The following is a 17,271-nucleotide window of genomic DNA, read 5'->3' on the forward strand; positions in this document are numbered from 1 at the left end:
ACACTTTACTTTACGCTACAGCAGGCTAAACTGATCAAATTTAACCAACCATTTGCGGAAGATAGCCATGATGGTGAATTGTTATGCCAAAATATGAGAAAGATCAGTGAGACATTTACAAGCAACCTACACAGGCTGATGCAGTGGGAACAGTCTCCCACCAATGAGCAGAAACTTCTGAAAGTGAAGGCAGCCCAAAAAGTTTAAAAGTCAAAGTTTGGATATTTGTTGGTGTTTTCAAAAAGTTATATATTTAATGTAACTTGACTGATGCTCTTCCATAGCATTATTTTGTGATTTAAATTACTTTTCCAGACTGAAGGTTCTGAATTATAGTACTGTAATTTACCTTGTCATGTGGTGAAAAGGTAGCCAACCGGTTTATTTGAGAGGCATGTTTGAAGTTGTTTGGGAGGGTGCTTAATTATAAAATTATAAATGGATTTGACAAGGTTAAAATAAATATGCTGCTTCCACTGGTTGGGGAGTCATTAACCAGAAGACACACATATAAGATAGGATTAGGGAATCTAAAAGAGAATTTAGGAGGAACTACTTCATTCATAAAGTGGTGAGATTATGGAATTTACTGCTGAAAAAATGGTTGAATCAGATAGTGTAGATGCATTCAAAAGGAAGCTAAAGTTTCACATGAGGGAGAGGGGAATGGAAGGGTATGAGAGGAAGTAAGGAATGAGTGAGGACTCATATGGAGGATGAACACCACCATCGATGGATTGGGCTGAGTGGCTGCTTCTGTGCTGTTCTCTCACTTTTTTTCTTTCTTTCATTTTCGTTCTTTACTGTTGTCTGTCATGAAGCAAATTTTGGATAAAATTGGCCATACTAAGCCCCTCATTAATAATAAAATGCTAGGTGTTGGAAGAGGAATGTTGATAAATGAAAGGTAATACATTCTGAAATGAGTAGTAAGCATGTATATAGATCTCCATTAGAAGAGATGGAGAAGAAAAATTAATGTGGGTTCGTTTATTGAAACTTCAACCCAATTCCTAGTTACATGCGGGTTCACAACACAAAAACAGCCCATAATTCAGCACAAAATGGCATGGTACTCAGGATAAAAGGATAGGCAATGCGCTATGGAAAGTGATTGGTTTAGGAGGGAGTGCTCCTCTGAGACTGAGGTAAACACATATTGGAGAGTAAAGGAAGCATCTGTTAATCCACTCTAGGGTGCTCAATGGAGACTCCAGTGCAATAATGTAAAGGCGTTCAGATCTGCCAAATGCAAATTCTGGTGTGTAAATAATACATTTTCTGCTCCCAAGAGCAGTTCAGATCAGTGGTATCAAATAAGAGGATTGAGTTCAATATAAACTAACAGTATTGGCTACTGTCTGGGGTGGAGAATGGCTTGTGTTACAGGATACATCTAATAGAATGAGGAGAAATTTCTTGCAAATTATGGAATAAAAACACAAACAAATACATATGCAAAAGGTCCTTCAGACGTCACTTTGGGAATTTGTGTGTTACTACTTTTCAGTGCCTTTGAAAGGACATTCCTGCCACAATATGTACTGCAACCATTTGCCTTCCTGTTACATGCAAACATAATTCATGCTTGAGATGAATCTTTCTCTTTCTAAGATGTCTTTCTATTTAAGGTGAGCATTACAATCATTGAAGGGAGGCAACTGGTGGGACTGAACATGGATCCAGTTGTCTGTGTTGAGATTGGTGAGGAGAAGAAGTATACAAGCATGAAGGAATCTACCAACTGTCCATACTACAATGAGGTAAACTATCACGGCTTTTCCACTAGGGTTGACAAACAACTGTGTTTAGTAAACCATTAGCTAATGACGCTTTCATTTCCAAATCATTTTTCCCATTAAAAGGAATTATTTTTCCCATGAAGGAATTATGCAAAACTTTTCCCCATTTCTTTCAAATTTATGGCAACAGTAACATGGTAAAAGATGAATCAGTGGCTTGATATTTGGAAAATCTGAATGTCAGAACACCATCTGCTTAGATTACTGCCAATCCTCTCTAAGCTATTTATGCATTAATTTGAACTTGCACTTTCTGGAGAATGGTCAGATTCATTATGCACTTAATGTATGCCGTCTAATCTAATTCTAATTTATATTCCCCATTAAAAACGCTCTTCATGAAGTATTATGTATTTTTTTCCATTTCTTTCTATATTTAAAACAATAGTATTGATAACATGGCAGCTTTACTCTTTCAATCTTCACTCTTTTTTTTACTTTGTAACGCAATCTAACCTGAAACAATCAAATAGTTTTCCCAAATATATTTATTTCAGCTAATCCATTTTTTTTATTTTCTAAATCTTCTAAATTGCATTTCATGCTGTTTTTTAATAAATGAGATTGTTATCTGAACCACTGTCAGTTATTGTTAAAATGTCTTGTTTAGTGACTGTCTTGATAGATTTTTCTGCATTACGTATAAATAAACATCACTATTTAGTATTCATTTACATAGAACCTGAGTTAGGATTTCATTTATAGCAGAGCAGCTAGATTATTGTGATCTTACATCATTGCAATCTATTTAAAGTCAGCCTTTGAGCCAAAAGTCTGAACATTCAGTTCCTCGGGTATAGAGTAGATTTACTATTGCAAACATACATCAACATTAGGGTGAAACTAACCTGCAGTGACTAGTCAGTTACTAAACTGTTTTTCATTTTTATTCTTAGTACTTCGTTTTTGATTTCCATGTACCTCCAGACGTTATGTTCGACAAAATAGTCAAGCTGTCGGTGAGAACTTTAAAATATTATTGTATAACTGAATGCTTTGAAAAGTTGTTTGGAAATAAAGATTCAAAACAATGTTGTTAGAATGAAAATTGATTATTTTATTTGTAAATGTTCTGCACAAATTTACTTAGAAATGTCAATGAATGGTGTTTCATGGTGAAGAGTTTAAATTTCTTCCACTGTAAAGAATCAACCAGGGCACAGTTTTGTGATCCCATATTCTATAATTGACAATTCACATATCGCGCCTTTCACATCGAGAGGACGCCCAAGGTTGATAGGTTGAATCAACCTTCTGTGTTATAATTTCTTCGATTCTATGATCAGTGAGTATCAAATTTGATTTTGAAAGACAACATTTATGTGCATGTGGGATCAAGCCAACTCAAACAATGTTGCTAAGAGGAACTTTATGAGGCTGTTCTATTCTTGTCAGTAAATGTACTGACCTTTGACAGTGTGCACTTCTAAGGGGGCAAATTTGAAGCATGTGATAATGTCACAAATGGTAATATCACAAACCACAATTTTGACCCTGTAAATGGATTGCACAGGAAACCAAAGAATGCAAAGGGGAGAAAAGATCACTATCAATGATAGTGGAAAAGAGTAAAACGAAAATTGGCATAAGGTGTGATTTTTATTACATGGCTGAATCAAATACCAATACTTAAACAATTCCTGTGTGTTCTCATTAATTTGTGTATATGGTAAAGTACACAGGAAAAAAACATAATGGAAATATAAGGAAAAATAAACAAAATGGTGCAATGTATACAATAAAAGTTAGTGTTGAAACAGTAAAAGCTGTTCAGTGTTACTAAAAGCAATTTCAACATGCTTCCTTGGCCTGTAAGATTGAATTGTTAGGAAATATCAAAGCTCATCCAAATAAGCAAAATTTATGAAACTCTTTAAAAGTTTCTTTTCAATTACAGGTGATTCACTCCAAAAACCTCCTACGGAGTGGGACATTGGTGGGCACTTTCAAGATAGATATAGGCACTATCTATTCACAGCCAGGTAATTGCTGCCTACATATTAGGTTTATTTTTAAACCTTTTTTCAGCTCATTAGCAAAAGCTACTGTCAATCAAACAGCAAGCAAGATGAGTACTTGACAAGTTGTCAAACTGTGCATTGCTTTAAAATGCCCATGTCTTTTACAAGATGTTATGTTCAGTACTTCAACAGAGAATACATGATGTTCATGATAATTTATATAAGGCACATTTTATTATAGGGATTACCGAGGCATAAACATCATCTAACTGGTACTACTAGTAATTGTCTACATTGTGCAACTACTTTACTTTTACAGTTAAGTATAGAAAATCTTATCAGCTTATTTGCAAAAAACTTCTCCCAAGTCATGAAAAGTGATGGAAACCTGTACATCTGTAAATATTCAGATTTAAATCCTCTATTGTGTTGCTTTCTTGCATTTGAACAGAGCATCAGTTCCGCCACAGGTGGGCAATCCTTTCTGACCCTGATGACATTACTGCTGGTCTTAAAGGTTATTTGAAGTGTGACATTGCTGTGGTTGGAAAAGGAGACAACATTAAGACACCACACAGAGCCAATGAGACAGATGATGATGATGTTGAAGGGTGAGAAGTCATGTTACAGAATTCTGGTTAAATAAATAGAAGCATTTGACGAAGAATTATAGGAAATTGTGACAATTATTATTGATACTAATTATTATTAAGTGATCAACAAATTATTAACAGTAATAACAAATATTATTATTTTTGCCGGGGATTTTTTTTAATTTTGTGGCTTGTCAACAGGAACCTATTGCTTCCTGAAGGCGTTCCATCAGAGAGGCAGTGGGCCCGGTTTTATGTCAAGATCTACAAGGCTGAGGGGCTGCCAAAGATGAACACCAGCCTAATGGCTAATATGAAGAAAGCATTCATTGGAGAAAACAAAGACTTGGTTGATCCTTATGTACAAGTGTTATTTGCTGGACAAAAGGTACCCTGACTTAAAAACAAATCCACTTGCTGGAGTCAGTTTGAAGTGTATTACAATAGGAGAGTCAAATATTAACAATGTTTTGATTGCATGAAGAATAGAACATCTATGCTCTCCTTCATTTATTCTTTGATAAGGCTAGTTACTAATCTGGCTTATTTTAAAAAAGAGTGAAATCAACATTGATACAAGGAAATCTCTTGCTTCTTTTGTCCTACGTGTGCGGTCTCCTCATTGAACGAAGGCTAACTGTTTAGTGTAAATCCAATTGAAATGTTAACCCATATACAGAGCCACTCAGCTATATTCTCTACATGCACAACTAAACGCACACAAAGTTCTCAGTATGGGCAAAAATGATTCAGGGTAAACCGTATAAATCTAGATTTCCTCTCCAAATTGTTCTACAACAGCAACTTGCACATATATAACATCTCGCACATAGGATAAGTGTCTCAAAGGATAAATATTTCATATAAATTGGAATGCAGCAATAATGAAAAATGAGCAATGCAATGAATGTGTTCTGAATCTCATTCAGCTGCGATGAGGAGGCAGTCATTGCAGGTCAGGCACAAACTCACCATATATTGTTCACTGGGCTATTGTTATTGACACAAGGATAAATACATATAGCGCTTCCTAGACTGAGAAATAGATAAATGATGCCTTGAAAAATTGGAGAAGCAAGGAAAGACAAATAATTAAAATATACATCATCATATTGTGAATATGTATTTTTATTTTTTTCAATTGAATTTCCAATACGTTTCCAGTAACCTTTTACTTAATTTCCCCTGACACACAAAGAGCTTTATTATAATGTTTGTAACCAACAAACTCGGATTCCAGTTTTCCATTCACTCTAGAGCGAGTGCAGTACTTTTAGTATCTCCAATACTCTATTTTCACTGAGGATAGCTTTGTAAGTGGTATTATTGCTGCTATAACACATCTGTGCATGGCAGTGCAGCCATTTGCTTACAGCTCATGCAATTCTTTAATAAAGGGACATTAATCTTTGCTTTAAGAACAATATCTATGAGATAACTTTATATGCAGATTATTTATGAAATAACTGTATGAACTGAAATATACCTTATTATTAGAACATCCAGTTTTTCTTTTTCAGAATAATTACCTGGAAAGCTAAGATCCATCTGTAACATGGCTTCACTATGCAGCAATAGATTCTCTAATAGTTTCCAAAATGATAGGAAAGATCCTAAAATAAATTCGGTTTTACATCATAATAATCCTAATAATCCTTGCATTTGATATAGCATCTTATCACGTCTTCGAGATGTCTCAAAGCGCGTTACAGAATATACTGTAAAGTGAATTAACTGTATATTGTCCGATGCCATTTTGATCATTTTTCAATTTCCGTGCTCTTTGTGTGCTTGTCTAATTTTCTATCAAATGCTCCAATCAACTCAGCTCTAACTGAGTCTTGGGCAAGTCATTGTATGAATTGTTAAAATATAAATATCATCAAAATTAAAACTATATTTCCGAATTGACAATTTCTTGATGCTCCGAAATGTTAAGAAAATTAGAGTAAATCTAGATCCAGGTGGGATTTCTACCACTAGATTTTAAAATATAAAGTCACAAACACAAAACTAGCAATCTCAATCTGTGAACATTTCAGTGTTCATATGTTCCTAAAATTGTGACAATGCTAATTCATATCACAGGTCTCATTTTTCACCCCAAGTTCTTAAAAAGAAATTTGCACCAGTTCTCTAACATTCATGAATGTTCTTTTTGCAGTTTTTTCTTTTTCAAGCGCTCCAAGCCACTACCCTATGTGAAGGGCACTATATCAATCCAAGTTGTTGTTGCTTTACATAATAATCTTGTTATAATGAACTCCATTATTGTGAAACTCGCTTTACAGTGAAGCAACTTTTCCAAATTATAATGCAGTTTTCAGCCATTCTCAGTCCTTGTGATCTGAACACACTGTACATTTAAATTAGATGCTTCTTAAACTCAATTAGTTTTACAAGTAACCATGTCTCAATTATAGACAGTTTTGTATTATTTTGCTAGGGGAAGACTTCTGTCCAAAAAAACAGTTATGAGCCAACTTGGAACGAACAAATCATCTTCACTGAAATGTTCCCGCCTCTCTGCAGACGAATGAAAATCCAGATCCGTGATTCAGACAAGGTGAATGACGTTGCTATTGGAACCCATTTTGTCGACCTAAGAAAGATCGCAAATGATGGAGACAAAGGTAAGCTGCTAAGTATACAACATAGCAAATTGGATGCTCTTCTTGTTCCTAATCTGATGTCACTAATGGAAACAATATTGGATATAATTTTATCTTTAAGAGTTTTAACCACTCTTCAGCAGACAGCATGAAGCTAATTCATAGCTCAAACAATAGGTCAGGAATTGGTGATATAGGAGGATATAGCAGTAAATTTAAAAACAAATTCCAGTCAAATTGGATTTTTTTAAAAAATAGGCTCAAATTAAATCTTATTTTGATTTTAAAAAACTGGATTTACAGCATGACCTGTAAGTAGCTGCATAAAATTTCCTTGTGATTTTTCAATGGAATCTAATAACACAAGTTTTAGGATCCTTTCACTTAGCTATAATGGAATTTGGCTGAGGTTGGTTTTCTACGTTAGTTGAACAATTGTAAATAAATGATTATACTTATCCTTTCTTACAGGCTTTTTGCCTACATTTGGCCCTGCCTGGGTGAATACTTATGGCTCAACTCGCAACTATAGTTTGATGGATGAACATCAGGACCTAAACGAGGGCCTTGGTGAGGGTGTTTCCTTCAGAGCTCGGTTGCTTATCAGCGTGGGTATGGAAATCTTGGACACATCTTCAACTGAGATAATGAGCTCTACAGAGGTGCAGACAGAAACCATACAACAAATGTCAGAGGTCAGTGATGTTATCTCTAGAACTCAAAAGTGTCAGCTCAATTTCCTGCATGCAAGGAACAAATCCCATTTGCAAATGTCCCATTGATGAACATTGGCATCTCAGGTCATCTGTCTTATTAAGGGATACATTAAGTTTATCCCACATTCCCTTTGCCTTGCTCCCTACCTTGCCTCCTTCAAGGCACGTCTCAAAACCCTCCTCTTCGACCGAGCCTTCGGCCACCCTCCCTGCCCTCCACCATCCCTGATCCTGACCCCCAGCTCGGGTCCAAATCCCTAACTGTCCAGCACCTTGGTACATCCTCTCAACGTGAAAGGCGCTATACACATGTAATTTTGTATTATATTGTAAAGTGCCTTTCACATGGGGTAGCATCTCTGAGGGTTTAACAATGGTAGAGCTTGACACCAAGCTAGGAACAGTGGGGAGGTGTCTGAAGGCACAGTCAAAGAGGAAGGTCTTCATGTGCGATGTGATGATTGGCAAGGAGAGGGCAAGGCATTCAATAGTTAACTCATTCAATGCATTTACTTGTACTCTAAAATTAGCATTAGGGTCAAAAGTGCAGAATTTTCAAAGGATGCCCAAATACTGAATCTTGCCGGTGACTCAATGTTTGTCACACTAACCTATGGGGACCCACCTAAAACTAAAACTATATTTTCCATATTTGGCCCACATCGACAGTCCATATGTTTTACATGACAAAAATAAGTCTGTTGTCATATTTAGTCTGTTCAATTTAAATTGCAGAACATTACAGGGAAAATTGAAGAATTCTTCCTCTTTGGAGCCTTCCTGGAAGCAACGATGGTTGATAGAAAAATTGGAGATAAACCAATCAGTTTTGAAGTCACAATAGGTCAGTATATTATCCTTAGAATATTCTTGGTAATATTCACATAAAGGGCACACCGCTTTGTCACAAATCAATACGAAGCAAGGAGATTCAAAATAAGTTGTATACAGTTATAGTTTCCTACCCCAAATCACTGCTACAAATGGCACATGAATTTGGTGCATGCAATGTAACTGGGACTTTGAAGGGAAACTTCATTGTATTGTGGTGCAAGTCCAGTTTATGTAACAATTTAACCTCCTCAAATCCATATCATAAGGTGCTTTTTCTTGAATCATGGTTCAATACAGTTGCGTTGACACTAGCAACTACACACTTGGGAGTCCTTACATAGATACTACATAGGCACAGTACATGTTTAGCACATTGTGAATATTGGCTTATTCATCAATATTGCTTATTGATGAAAAAGGTTGGGCTTGAGAACTTGCTGGGGATGATTATATATGAGGAGCTAGCAGCTCTCAGGTCTTCACGTATCTAGGAATAACTTTGTCCTGGGCCCTTTGATGGGTATCTGAAGTGGGAAGAGAATATTAGTGGATGTGGGGAGCAAACATGAGCATATGATTAGGTTGGTTCATGTGGAGAAAAATAATAGTGCAGACTTGATGGGCTGAATGTTGCTGTGATATAATATTCTATGATGCTGTCTTTAGGATTCCAGATGGTGAATAGCTGACATTAATCTCCTGACTCAATGGACATTTATCCTTGGTGCTTCTTCCTAGGTAACTATGGGAACCAGATTGATGGAGTAAATAGGCCAAGCACTCGGAAAAAAAAGGATGGAGGGGATGGTGATGAAGAGGAGTCAGAACTGCTCCAGAACTCAAGTGACGATGAAACTGAGGACAGTGATCTAGTCTCCGTCTCATCAACTCCACCAATGAAACCTGTTGTAACTGATAGGTCTGAACCCTATACATAGTTCATTATTGCCTACAAAATGCATAGTCATTGCACTTGCAGTCAATTGTGTGAAGCACTTTGAGACATCATCCCAACACAAATTGTGCTATATTAAATGCAAGGACTTTTTTTTATTTACGATATTACTGAATTAGCTGATCTTTGCTTCTGCTGCTGAAAATAGGTTAGTCGTTAGTCAATAAAGAAATTCAGAGATATGGTGATAAAAAAGTAATGGGGAAAGGTTTATTCCCATGAGATTGAGAGCCCCTTCACTCAACCCTTAGCAGTGAAGCTTTCAACCACCATGACCCACTCGTTTTGCTTTGCACCCTCCCTCTCTGCTTTCAAAGCCCTTCTGAAAAACTAGTTCTGTGACTGCACCTTGGATCATCTCTCTTCTACCTCCCTGTTTTCCACCTGGCTCAGGTTTCAATACCATCCTTGTGAAATGCTTCCGAAAGTCATCCTCCATGAAAGGCTCTATATAAGTGCAATATATTGTTGTTGTGACGTTAGCACTTTGACAAGTGCATGGAATAAAGCTGAGCTGTGAAATAGTCATGTGGTTTTGGTAACTTTTGCGCCTAGTACAACAAATTAATGCCTTTTTTTGTGAATTAGAACCAGAAAAAGAAATTCTAGCCATTTTATAATAAATGTTTACTAACGGAGGAATGGATAATGTTTCACTACGAAAGCTATATTCAGCAACATTTATTTGTGGATGGGTACCAGAACCATAGGCTCCATGCATTATGTTTTATCAATTATAGAAAAATTGATCCATGTTATTTATCCACTTGCCTGTCATGAAGTAACACAACAGTCTCCTTCTCAATTTTATATTTAATCTCTGAGGCATCAGAGTTTTTCTAATGGTACTTCTTTGTCATTTCTTTTTAGAAACTATTTCCATCTACCATACTTTGACAAGAAGCCTTGTATATATATTAAGAGCTGGTGGCAAGACCAGCGAAGACGACTCTACAATGCAAATATCATGGACAAGATTGCAGATAAACTGGTTAGTAATTTAATTAAAACTTCTCTCGTTAGTAAATAAGGGGTACGTCTCGAATGACTTTTCCATGGTTTCTGACTGAAGATTGCACCAAAGGAAATTCTTACATATGCTTCAAAGCTGTCATCCATTTATACAGTGTATAATATCTCAAAATATTTATGAGAACTAAAAGAGATAGGTAATGATATCAAAGCATCTCAAACAATGTTTGGTACATACAAGGGTGTGGGTTAACATGACCAAATTGTTGCATAATTGTTTAGTTCTACTGCTACAAAAAAATTCTATTAAAACCAAAAGAAAAGTACAAATGGTGCTATCATTTCCCCAACCCTTCCCAATTGCGCAACATTTTAAAACTTCATTTGTAAACGTGTTTTCACTTTCAAGTTTCAGTGCTGTCTGACTCACATATCAATATTATAGGCTGTGCAAGAACCTATCCTGCCTGAAAACCCACCTTGCGTAAAGGGACAATTCCTTCAAACCTGACAAAACAAATTTGCTGCAGAGAAGCATACTAGGGCTCCAGGCATTGTGTGTTGGAGTGAGTAGCTCGCGAATTTCACACATGACTAGCTGCTGAACTCAATTCGAACATTAGGGAGATACACTTTCTGAGCTGGTTGGGAGGTGAACCCAAGACCACTGTCAAGCAACTCCATGTTAGGGAATATATCCTTGCATGTGTTTCAGGTAATGCTGGAGTACCTTGTACCACTGTGATGTGTTATAGCATGTTATGTTATAGCATATATTACAGTTAACTTCAGGCCCCCTGCTTGCTGGTCTGAGGTGCCAGACTTGAGTATAAAGGACAATTCTAATGGACATCAAGATGTGATTATTTTATTGGCTGGTGTGTTGACTCCTCATTTCACCGTGTGCTGATACAACACTAGTCAGCTTGCAGATTCCTATTTTGGTTAGGGCTCAGTGGAAGGAATGCAGTGAGGAACAGGTTTAATTCCACTTCTAAAAACTGAGATTTTCATGACACACTGGTGCCATTGTGACTATAATAATAATAATAATAATCCTTGCATTTGATATAGCGCTTTTCACGTCAGGAGGACGTCCCAAAGCGCTTCACAGAACACACTGTAAAGTGAATTGACTGTATATTTGTGGGCGAACGCGGCAGCCAATTGCGCACAGCAATGTCCCACAAACAGTCATGGATTGAAAATGACCAATTTATTATTGTTTTTGGTTTTGGAGGGATTATTATTAGGCGTGTGGAGTAAGCAAACTTGCCCAAGGTTTCGCCCTGCCTGGAATTGAACTCAGGTCTCTAGCTTGCAAAGCGAGTGCTCAACCACTGAGCTACAGGACTCCACAGTGTATAAAAACAGTGTGAAATTCTTACATCAAGCATTAAACCTGTCAAGTATTTATACAAAGGATATTTGTAAACTGAAGACCGAGGGTCAAAATTGCTAGTTGTGCCACAAAGCAGCTGTTATGATTAAAGCAAAAGTGAGTTTCAAAACATGATGGTATTTATAATCCATTTACCTGGACAAGGACTGTGGACTTATAAGATCAACATCTTAATAATTGCAAAGGTCATCTCTTTGCATTTTAAATACATTATTTCTAGGACTCTAGAAATCAGCAACCTGAATTGATTGTACTAGTATACTATTCCCCACAGAGGAAATTTATCTAGTTTCAGATCTTTGATCATTTGTTTCTGCTTTGGGGATGCAAAATCATTTTATAGCCTTTAAAGTTCAATTTAGTTTTCCTTGAATGCCTCAATGTTATTAAGAGCGCCTAGTAATGGATCCAAGAATTGTTTTATGACTTGTTTTATACTGCTCCTATTGGAAACAGAACTCCATCATAGATATATATACACATTAGTCAATGACTGTATTTTTTTCACTGGAGTCATGGTTATGTAATATTCTATAATTACTAGGAGGAAGGACTGAATGATGTTCAGGAGATCCTGAAGACTGAGAAGCCATATCCAGAGCGACGGCTGCGAGGAGTGCTGGAGGAATTGAGCAGCGGGTGCACGTGGGTACAGATACAGCTGCTGGGGTCCAACTCGTGGTTTTAAATTGATAAATTTCTTAAATATTAAGCGAAGATTAGCCATAAATGTGATACTGTATCTTGGAAGCATCAAACCCCCCACCCACCCCCACCCCCCCACCCATGCAGTGTACTCAATCCTCATGTCTACAGGGCCTGGTTCCACATTTATCTTCTAGTTCACTGATCGCAGCTTGTGACTGTTATTTGGTTGCTTAGCATGTTGACCGGCCAACAAGCAGGATATTTTTTTTCTCTTTGCTGTGCTTTTTCTTTGTCTTTTATGGTGCTTAGGGCCCTAATTTTAAAACTAGGTCACACACATCTCCCTTTCAAATCAGCTTCTACAATCTCTGGACCTTCCTCTACAATCAACGCGTCTTTCAGTTGTGGCATCACTTTTCATCCTCGATATAAAGTGCTAGCTGTCGCCACTACAGCTATGCTTGCAACCAAAGGATCCAATATGGAATGTAGATTGACACACAGACAGAGATTTCATCTTTATCTATACTCATCTGGGAGGACTCCTGTGGGAGGACTCCTTTTGGGAGGACTCAGTGGGAGGACTCCGAGCTTCAAAAATGTAATTTTGTTGTTGTTGCCACGGGCTAGTTTCGTCAGTGTTCTTTATTTTGTTCCCACTGCTTGGCTACATACGTGACTGTGACACAGGATACCACAGCACCGCTTTGACTTGGTGGCCACCAGGTGTAACTGCAGTAAAAAAACGCAAAACGGAAAGTAACTCACGAACAGAAGGAGATACCCGAAAACAAATATACCCACGTCACTCCCAGATGCAAGACCTTTCCAATGACATATAAATCATGTCTCTACCTCAACTTGTTATTGAGATCCTTCTTGAAGCATAGACAGACATTGTCGTTTTGTTAGTATAGATAGATAGGCTCTTCACATCCCTCACAAATACTTTCCATTCAACCCCCCCTCCAGTCTGACAATGGTTATAAATTCATCTGAGATGACTTACACTGTAGTGAAGTTGGTGAATCTTGCGAATTCTTCAACAAAGCACAATTCAATTTTCGTTCTTCATTGGAAGTAATTTCATCCAAAGGAAAAAAAATGCTTTTCAGAGGTACATAGTATAATCTGAACATCTCTATATATTTTTCCCTCACAGGCGGTTTGTGTCATTGGTGAATAAAGACCAAAATCTGACAGGGAAGACCAAATTGGACAGAGAAAGGCTTAAGTCTTGCATGAGGGAAATGGTAAGTTAGCATACTTAAGTTTTTTTTCGAATCTATTCAGATCCAGCAGTTTTAGCAAGAAGCAATTTAGCTCTGGAAGTTGTTGGAAGATTTACAAATGCTATCATTATACTGAATTTGTGTAAAAGCACAAAGTCTTATTCAATTAATCTCTAGAATGCCTATTATATTTGAATAAAAGTCAGAACCATGAACCTTGAAAATTCAGTGACTATCCTCGTTTGGGGAGAGGTAAATGGGTTCTCCTTCAAGCTGAGCTGATTCCAATGTGGGACAGAGATTCTTCCCATTCAGCTCCTGTTAACCCTGTAAGCTAAAGCTCTGGGGGCATAAGGTAGTGCTAGCAGGCAGAGCGATCCTAGCTAGAAAAGCAGCAGGAATACTGCCAGACAGTGCTCTGAATTGAAAGCAAAACAGTTTTGCTGATTTAGCTGGTTTAGCACTGTCTGAGTATCAGTGCTTTCAGGAGGAAAAGAAAAAGGAAGAAAATTGAGGAAATACAATTAAGAATGGTATATACCAAAAGATTTGTTAACAACACAGTTATTTAATTAATCACCTTTTTCTGAACTGTGAAAACATATTTGTTCTAATAACAAAGTACAATAACAAGTTGTATTCATATAGAGCCCTTCACACAAGATAACAAAATAACTTATGTGAAACAAAATATAGAATGTGAGCATCCTCTATAAAGTGAACATGTAATCCTGCAATTATAACTCAAACACATAATTAATACAAATTTGCATTTAAAAATTGCTCAGTTAACAAGAATAATAATCATGATAATAATAATCATATAATAATAATAATTATCATGTCTGTAAGTGGAATGCAGATGTACAAAATACCATCCTGCCTGCAGAAACTCATCCCTTTGCTTCCTGACCACACTAACCACTACTGTGCTCCACCCCTCTGTCTCAAATCCTCTTTATTTGTCTGTAAATCCCTGCCTTAAAACCTATTTCATCGACTGCCTATGGCACACTACTCTCCTTTCTCTGCCTATGGCACTTTACTCCACTTCACCAAGCCAGTCAGGAACCTAGGCGTCTTGTTCAACCTTCAACTGTCCTTTCTCCCCTATATCCGTGCCATGACCCGCTCTGCCTTACCCCACCTCTACAACATTGCCAGACTCCGCCACTGCCTTACCCCTCAGGCCGCCGAAACTCTCATACATTGATTCGTAACCTCAAGGCTCGACTACGGAAACTGCTATATAAATGCAGATTGTTGTAAATGAATGACAATAGTGTTATCCTACCTGGTTGGATGTTCCAATATGTGAAAATATTTGTTTATTGGTTATTTACCTAAGTGTAACTGATTGCATTTGTTTCTGAGTTTATTTGGCTGAGTGAGATGCAATGTACAATAATAATAATAATATTAATACAAGAAATTATACCCAATTTCATGAAGGCTGGCTATCAGAAAAGTACATTTACTTAATAACAATCAATAAAAAGGGCATTTTTCTGACGATCTTTCCCATATATTTTAACTGCAGGAGAACATGGCACAGCAATCTAAGGCAATAAGGTCCCAGGTGAAGAAAAATACCTTAAAGGACAAATTGAAACAGGTTCACAACTTTCTGCATAAAATTCGCTTCCTGGCTGATGAGGTGAGAAGACTTCACACAGATGATTTGTCTATTCTGCAATATAAAGCACAGAGCACCACATAGTGGAAATTGGGAGTCAATACTCCAAATGTAGTTTCATCAAGTGTTAAAATTGTTTCTTTGGACTTACACATCAACTTGATGGGTGCCATTTCATCCATTTTTTGAATCTCTTTTGAAAGTGACGATCTTAGCCAATACCAGTGACCAAACTTTGGACATGTGGTTTGGTATCTCATTGCACAGTCAATTTAGCATTTCAGCCACTGTGGGGATCTACTTATAAATCCCAACATTTCAATTGCTACATTACAACTACAATTACTAACCTCCTTAAGGGGAAATAAGCAGCATCTCCTTGGAGTTAAGTTGGCTCCAGGGTGATGGATCTGATAATGGAATATCAGAATCAAGTCAATCTTCTGTGGTGGCCTCAGTAGTCGGGTTTCTGAATCAGGGAGGACCACAGTACTCTAAGGCACTTTTGATGACAGCAGCCAGGCTAGCAGGGTTTGAAAAGGTAAAACAATCACTGGGAGGCAACAGGTGCTCAAGCACTGCACCTCCAACTGTTGGGACCATCATTCAATAGGTCAGATGTCAAATGTCGAATGGCCAGCTAGTGACCTTCTATGGGAGTGAGATGGGAGGAAGGACATAACTGAGCTCTCCTCAGAGTTGAACTGGCTCTAAGGTGACATGTTTGGCAACGGAATGTCAGAATTGAGTCAACTCTCTGTAGCGATTTCAATAGTCCAATTCCTGAGCCAGATGGAACAGCAGTACACTAGGGCACTGCTGATAACAGCCCAGCCAGGATAGCTCATTTACAGGACTTGGAAGGACATACTAGTTATTGGGGCATTCTTCCCACTCAGTTCTCGTTAACTCTGCAAGCCAAAAGATGGTCAAGAAGTGAGAAAGCTTGTCAGACAGTGCTTTCAATGACAAGCTATGTAGTTTTACCTGGTAAACTCTAGCAGTATCCCAAAGCACTTGGCACTTGCTAACCTGCGCCTAATACTCCCCAGAATTAAATAAGCCAAGATGTACCCTCCAAGGAGAGAGTGCATTCCATTCCAATAAACGTCTTGGGAATTTCCTTGTAAAGGTGGGATGTATGGAACTTTTTGGATTTGAACGTAAGCATGGTGATGGTTTCTGCATGTGTCAGACACCCGGATGACCCCCCCAAAAAAGGACCAGTTACTGGAGGAGGAGATTTGTCCACTCAGATACTGTTAAACCTGCAAAGAAAAGCCCTAACAGAGAGGGTTGTCCTAGTTGGAGAATCAGAAGGAAGCACGTCAGACAGTTTTTGTAATGGCAATCTATGCGTTTTTAGGTGGTTAAACTCCAGCAGTACTCCAATTCACACTTTGGGGTCTCCAAGCCTTTACTCTTGCCAATCTGCGCCTAATACGAGGATTAGGTAAGCAGGGTGTATTCCTTCAGGAAGCGAGTGTACACTCCATTCCAGACAAATGGGAAATTGCCATGCATTTAATAAAGTAATAAAATAATCATTGCATTTGATGAGTCCCTGTCATGTCAGGAGGATGTCTCAAAGTGCTTCACAGAGTAGACTGGGAGCCTGAGGTAGGAAGGAGGAACTGGGAAGAGGGAGGGGAATGGTAGCTGAAAATGCAGTCAAAGAGATGTGTCTTAAGGCGGGTGTTGAAAGTGTAGAGGGAGGGGGCAAGCCAAAAGACTCTGGGATGGAGTTCCAAAGAGCAAGGGAAACTTGAAGACTGTTTACCGTTTGCTGTTTGCAACTTTTATTGTTTCCTATTTTCACAAGATCTTGTGTAGGACAGAATTGAAGGAACAGATGATTGTCGTGACATATTTCCTTATTGTGGAGGTTAACTCTGGACTTTGATGTTC

General features: G+C 37.8%; 1 protein-coding gene across 1 annotated transcript in view; it reads left to right on the top strand.

Moving 5' to 3' along the window:
• The window catches only part of otofa (otoferlin a), a 186,307-nt gene that overhangs the window by 113,788 nt on the left and 55,248 nt on the right, over nucleotides 1-17,271 (top strand). The window contains 13 exon segments of the mRNA XM_042333019.1: nucleotides 1,632-1,763; nucleotides 2,699-2,761; nucleotides 3,700-3,784; nucleotides 4,215-4,374; nucleotides 4,558-4,744; nucleotides 6,803-6,989; nucleotides 7,440-7,663; nucleotides 8,420-8,528; nucleotides 9,257-9,437; nucleotides 10,344-10,464; nucleotides 12,392-12,492; nucleotides 13,658-13,748; nucleotides 15,268-15,384. Of these exon segments, the coding sequence (XP_042188953.1) occupies nucleotides 1,632-1,763; nucleotides 2,699-2,761; nucleotides 3,700-3,784; nucleotides 4,215-4,374; nucleotides 4,558-4,744; nucleotides 6,803-6,989; nucleotides 7,440-7,663; nucleotides 8,420-8,528; nucleotides 9,257-9,437; nucleotides 10,344-10,464; nucleotides 12,392-12,492; nucleotides 13,658-13,748; nucleotides 15,268-15,384 (1,758 nt within the window).

Source organism: Callorhinchus milii, unplaced genomic scaffold (genome assembly GCF_018977255.1).
Source record: "Callorhinchus milii isolate IMCB2004 unplaced genomic scaffold, IMCB_Cmil_1.0 Scaffold3, whole genome shotgun sequence".
In the NCBI taxonomy this organism is placed as follows: Eukaryota; Metazoa; Chordata; class Chondrichthyes; order Chimaeriformes; family Callorhinchidae; genus Callorhinchus; species Callorhinchus milii.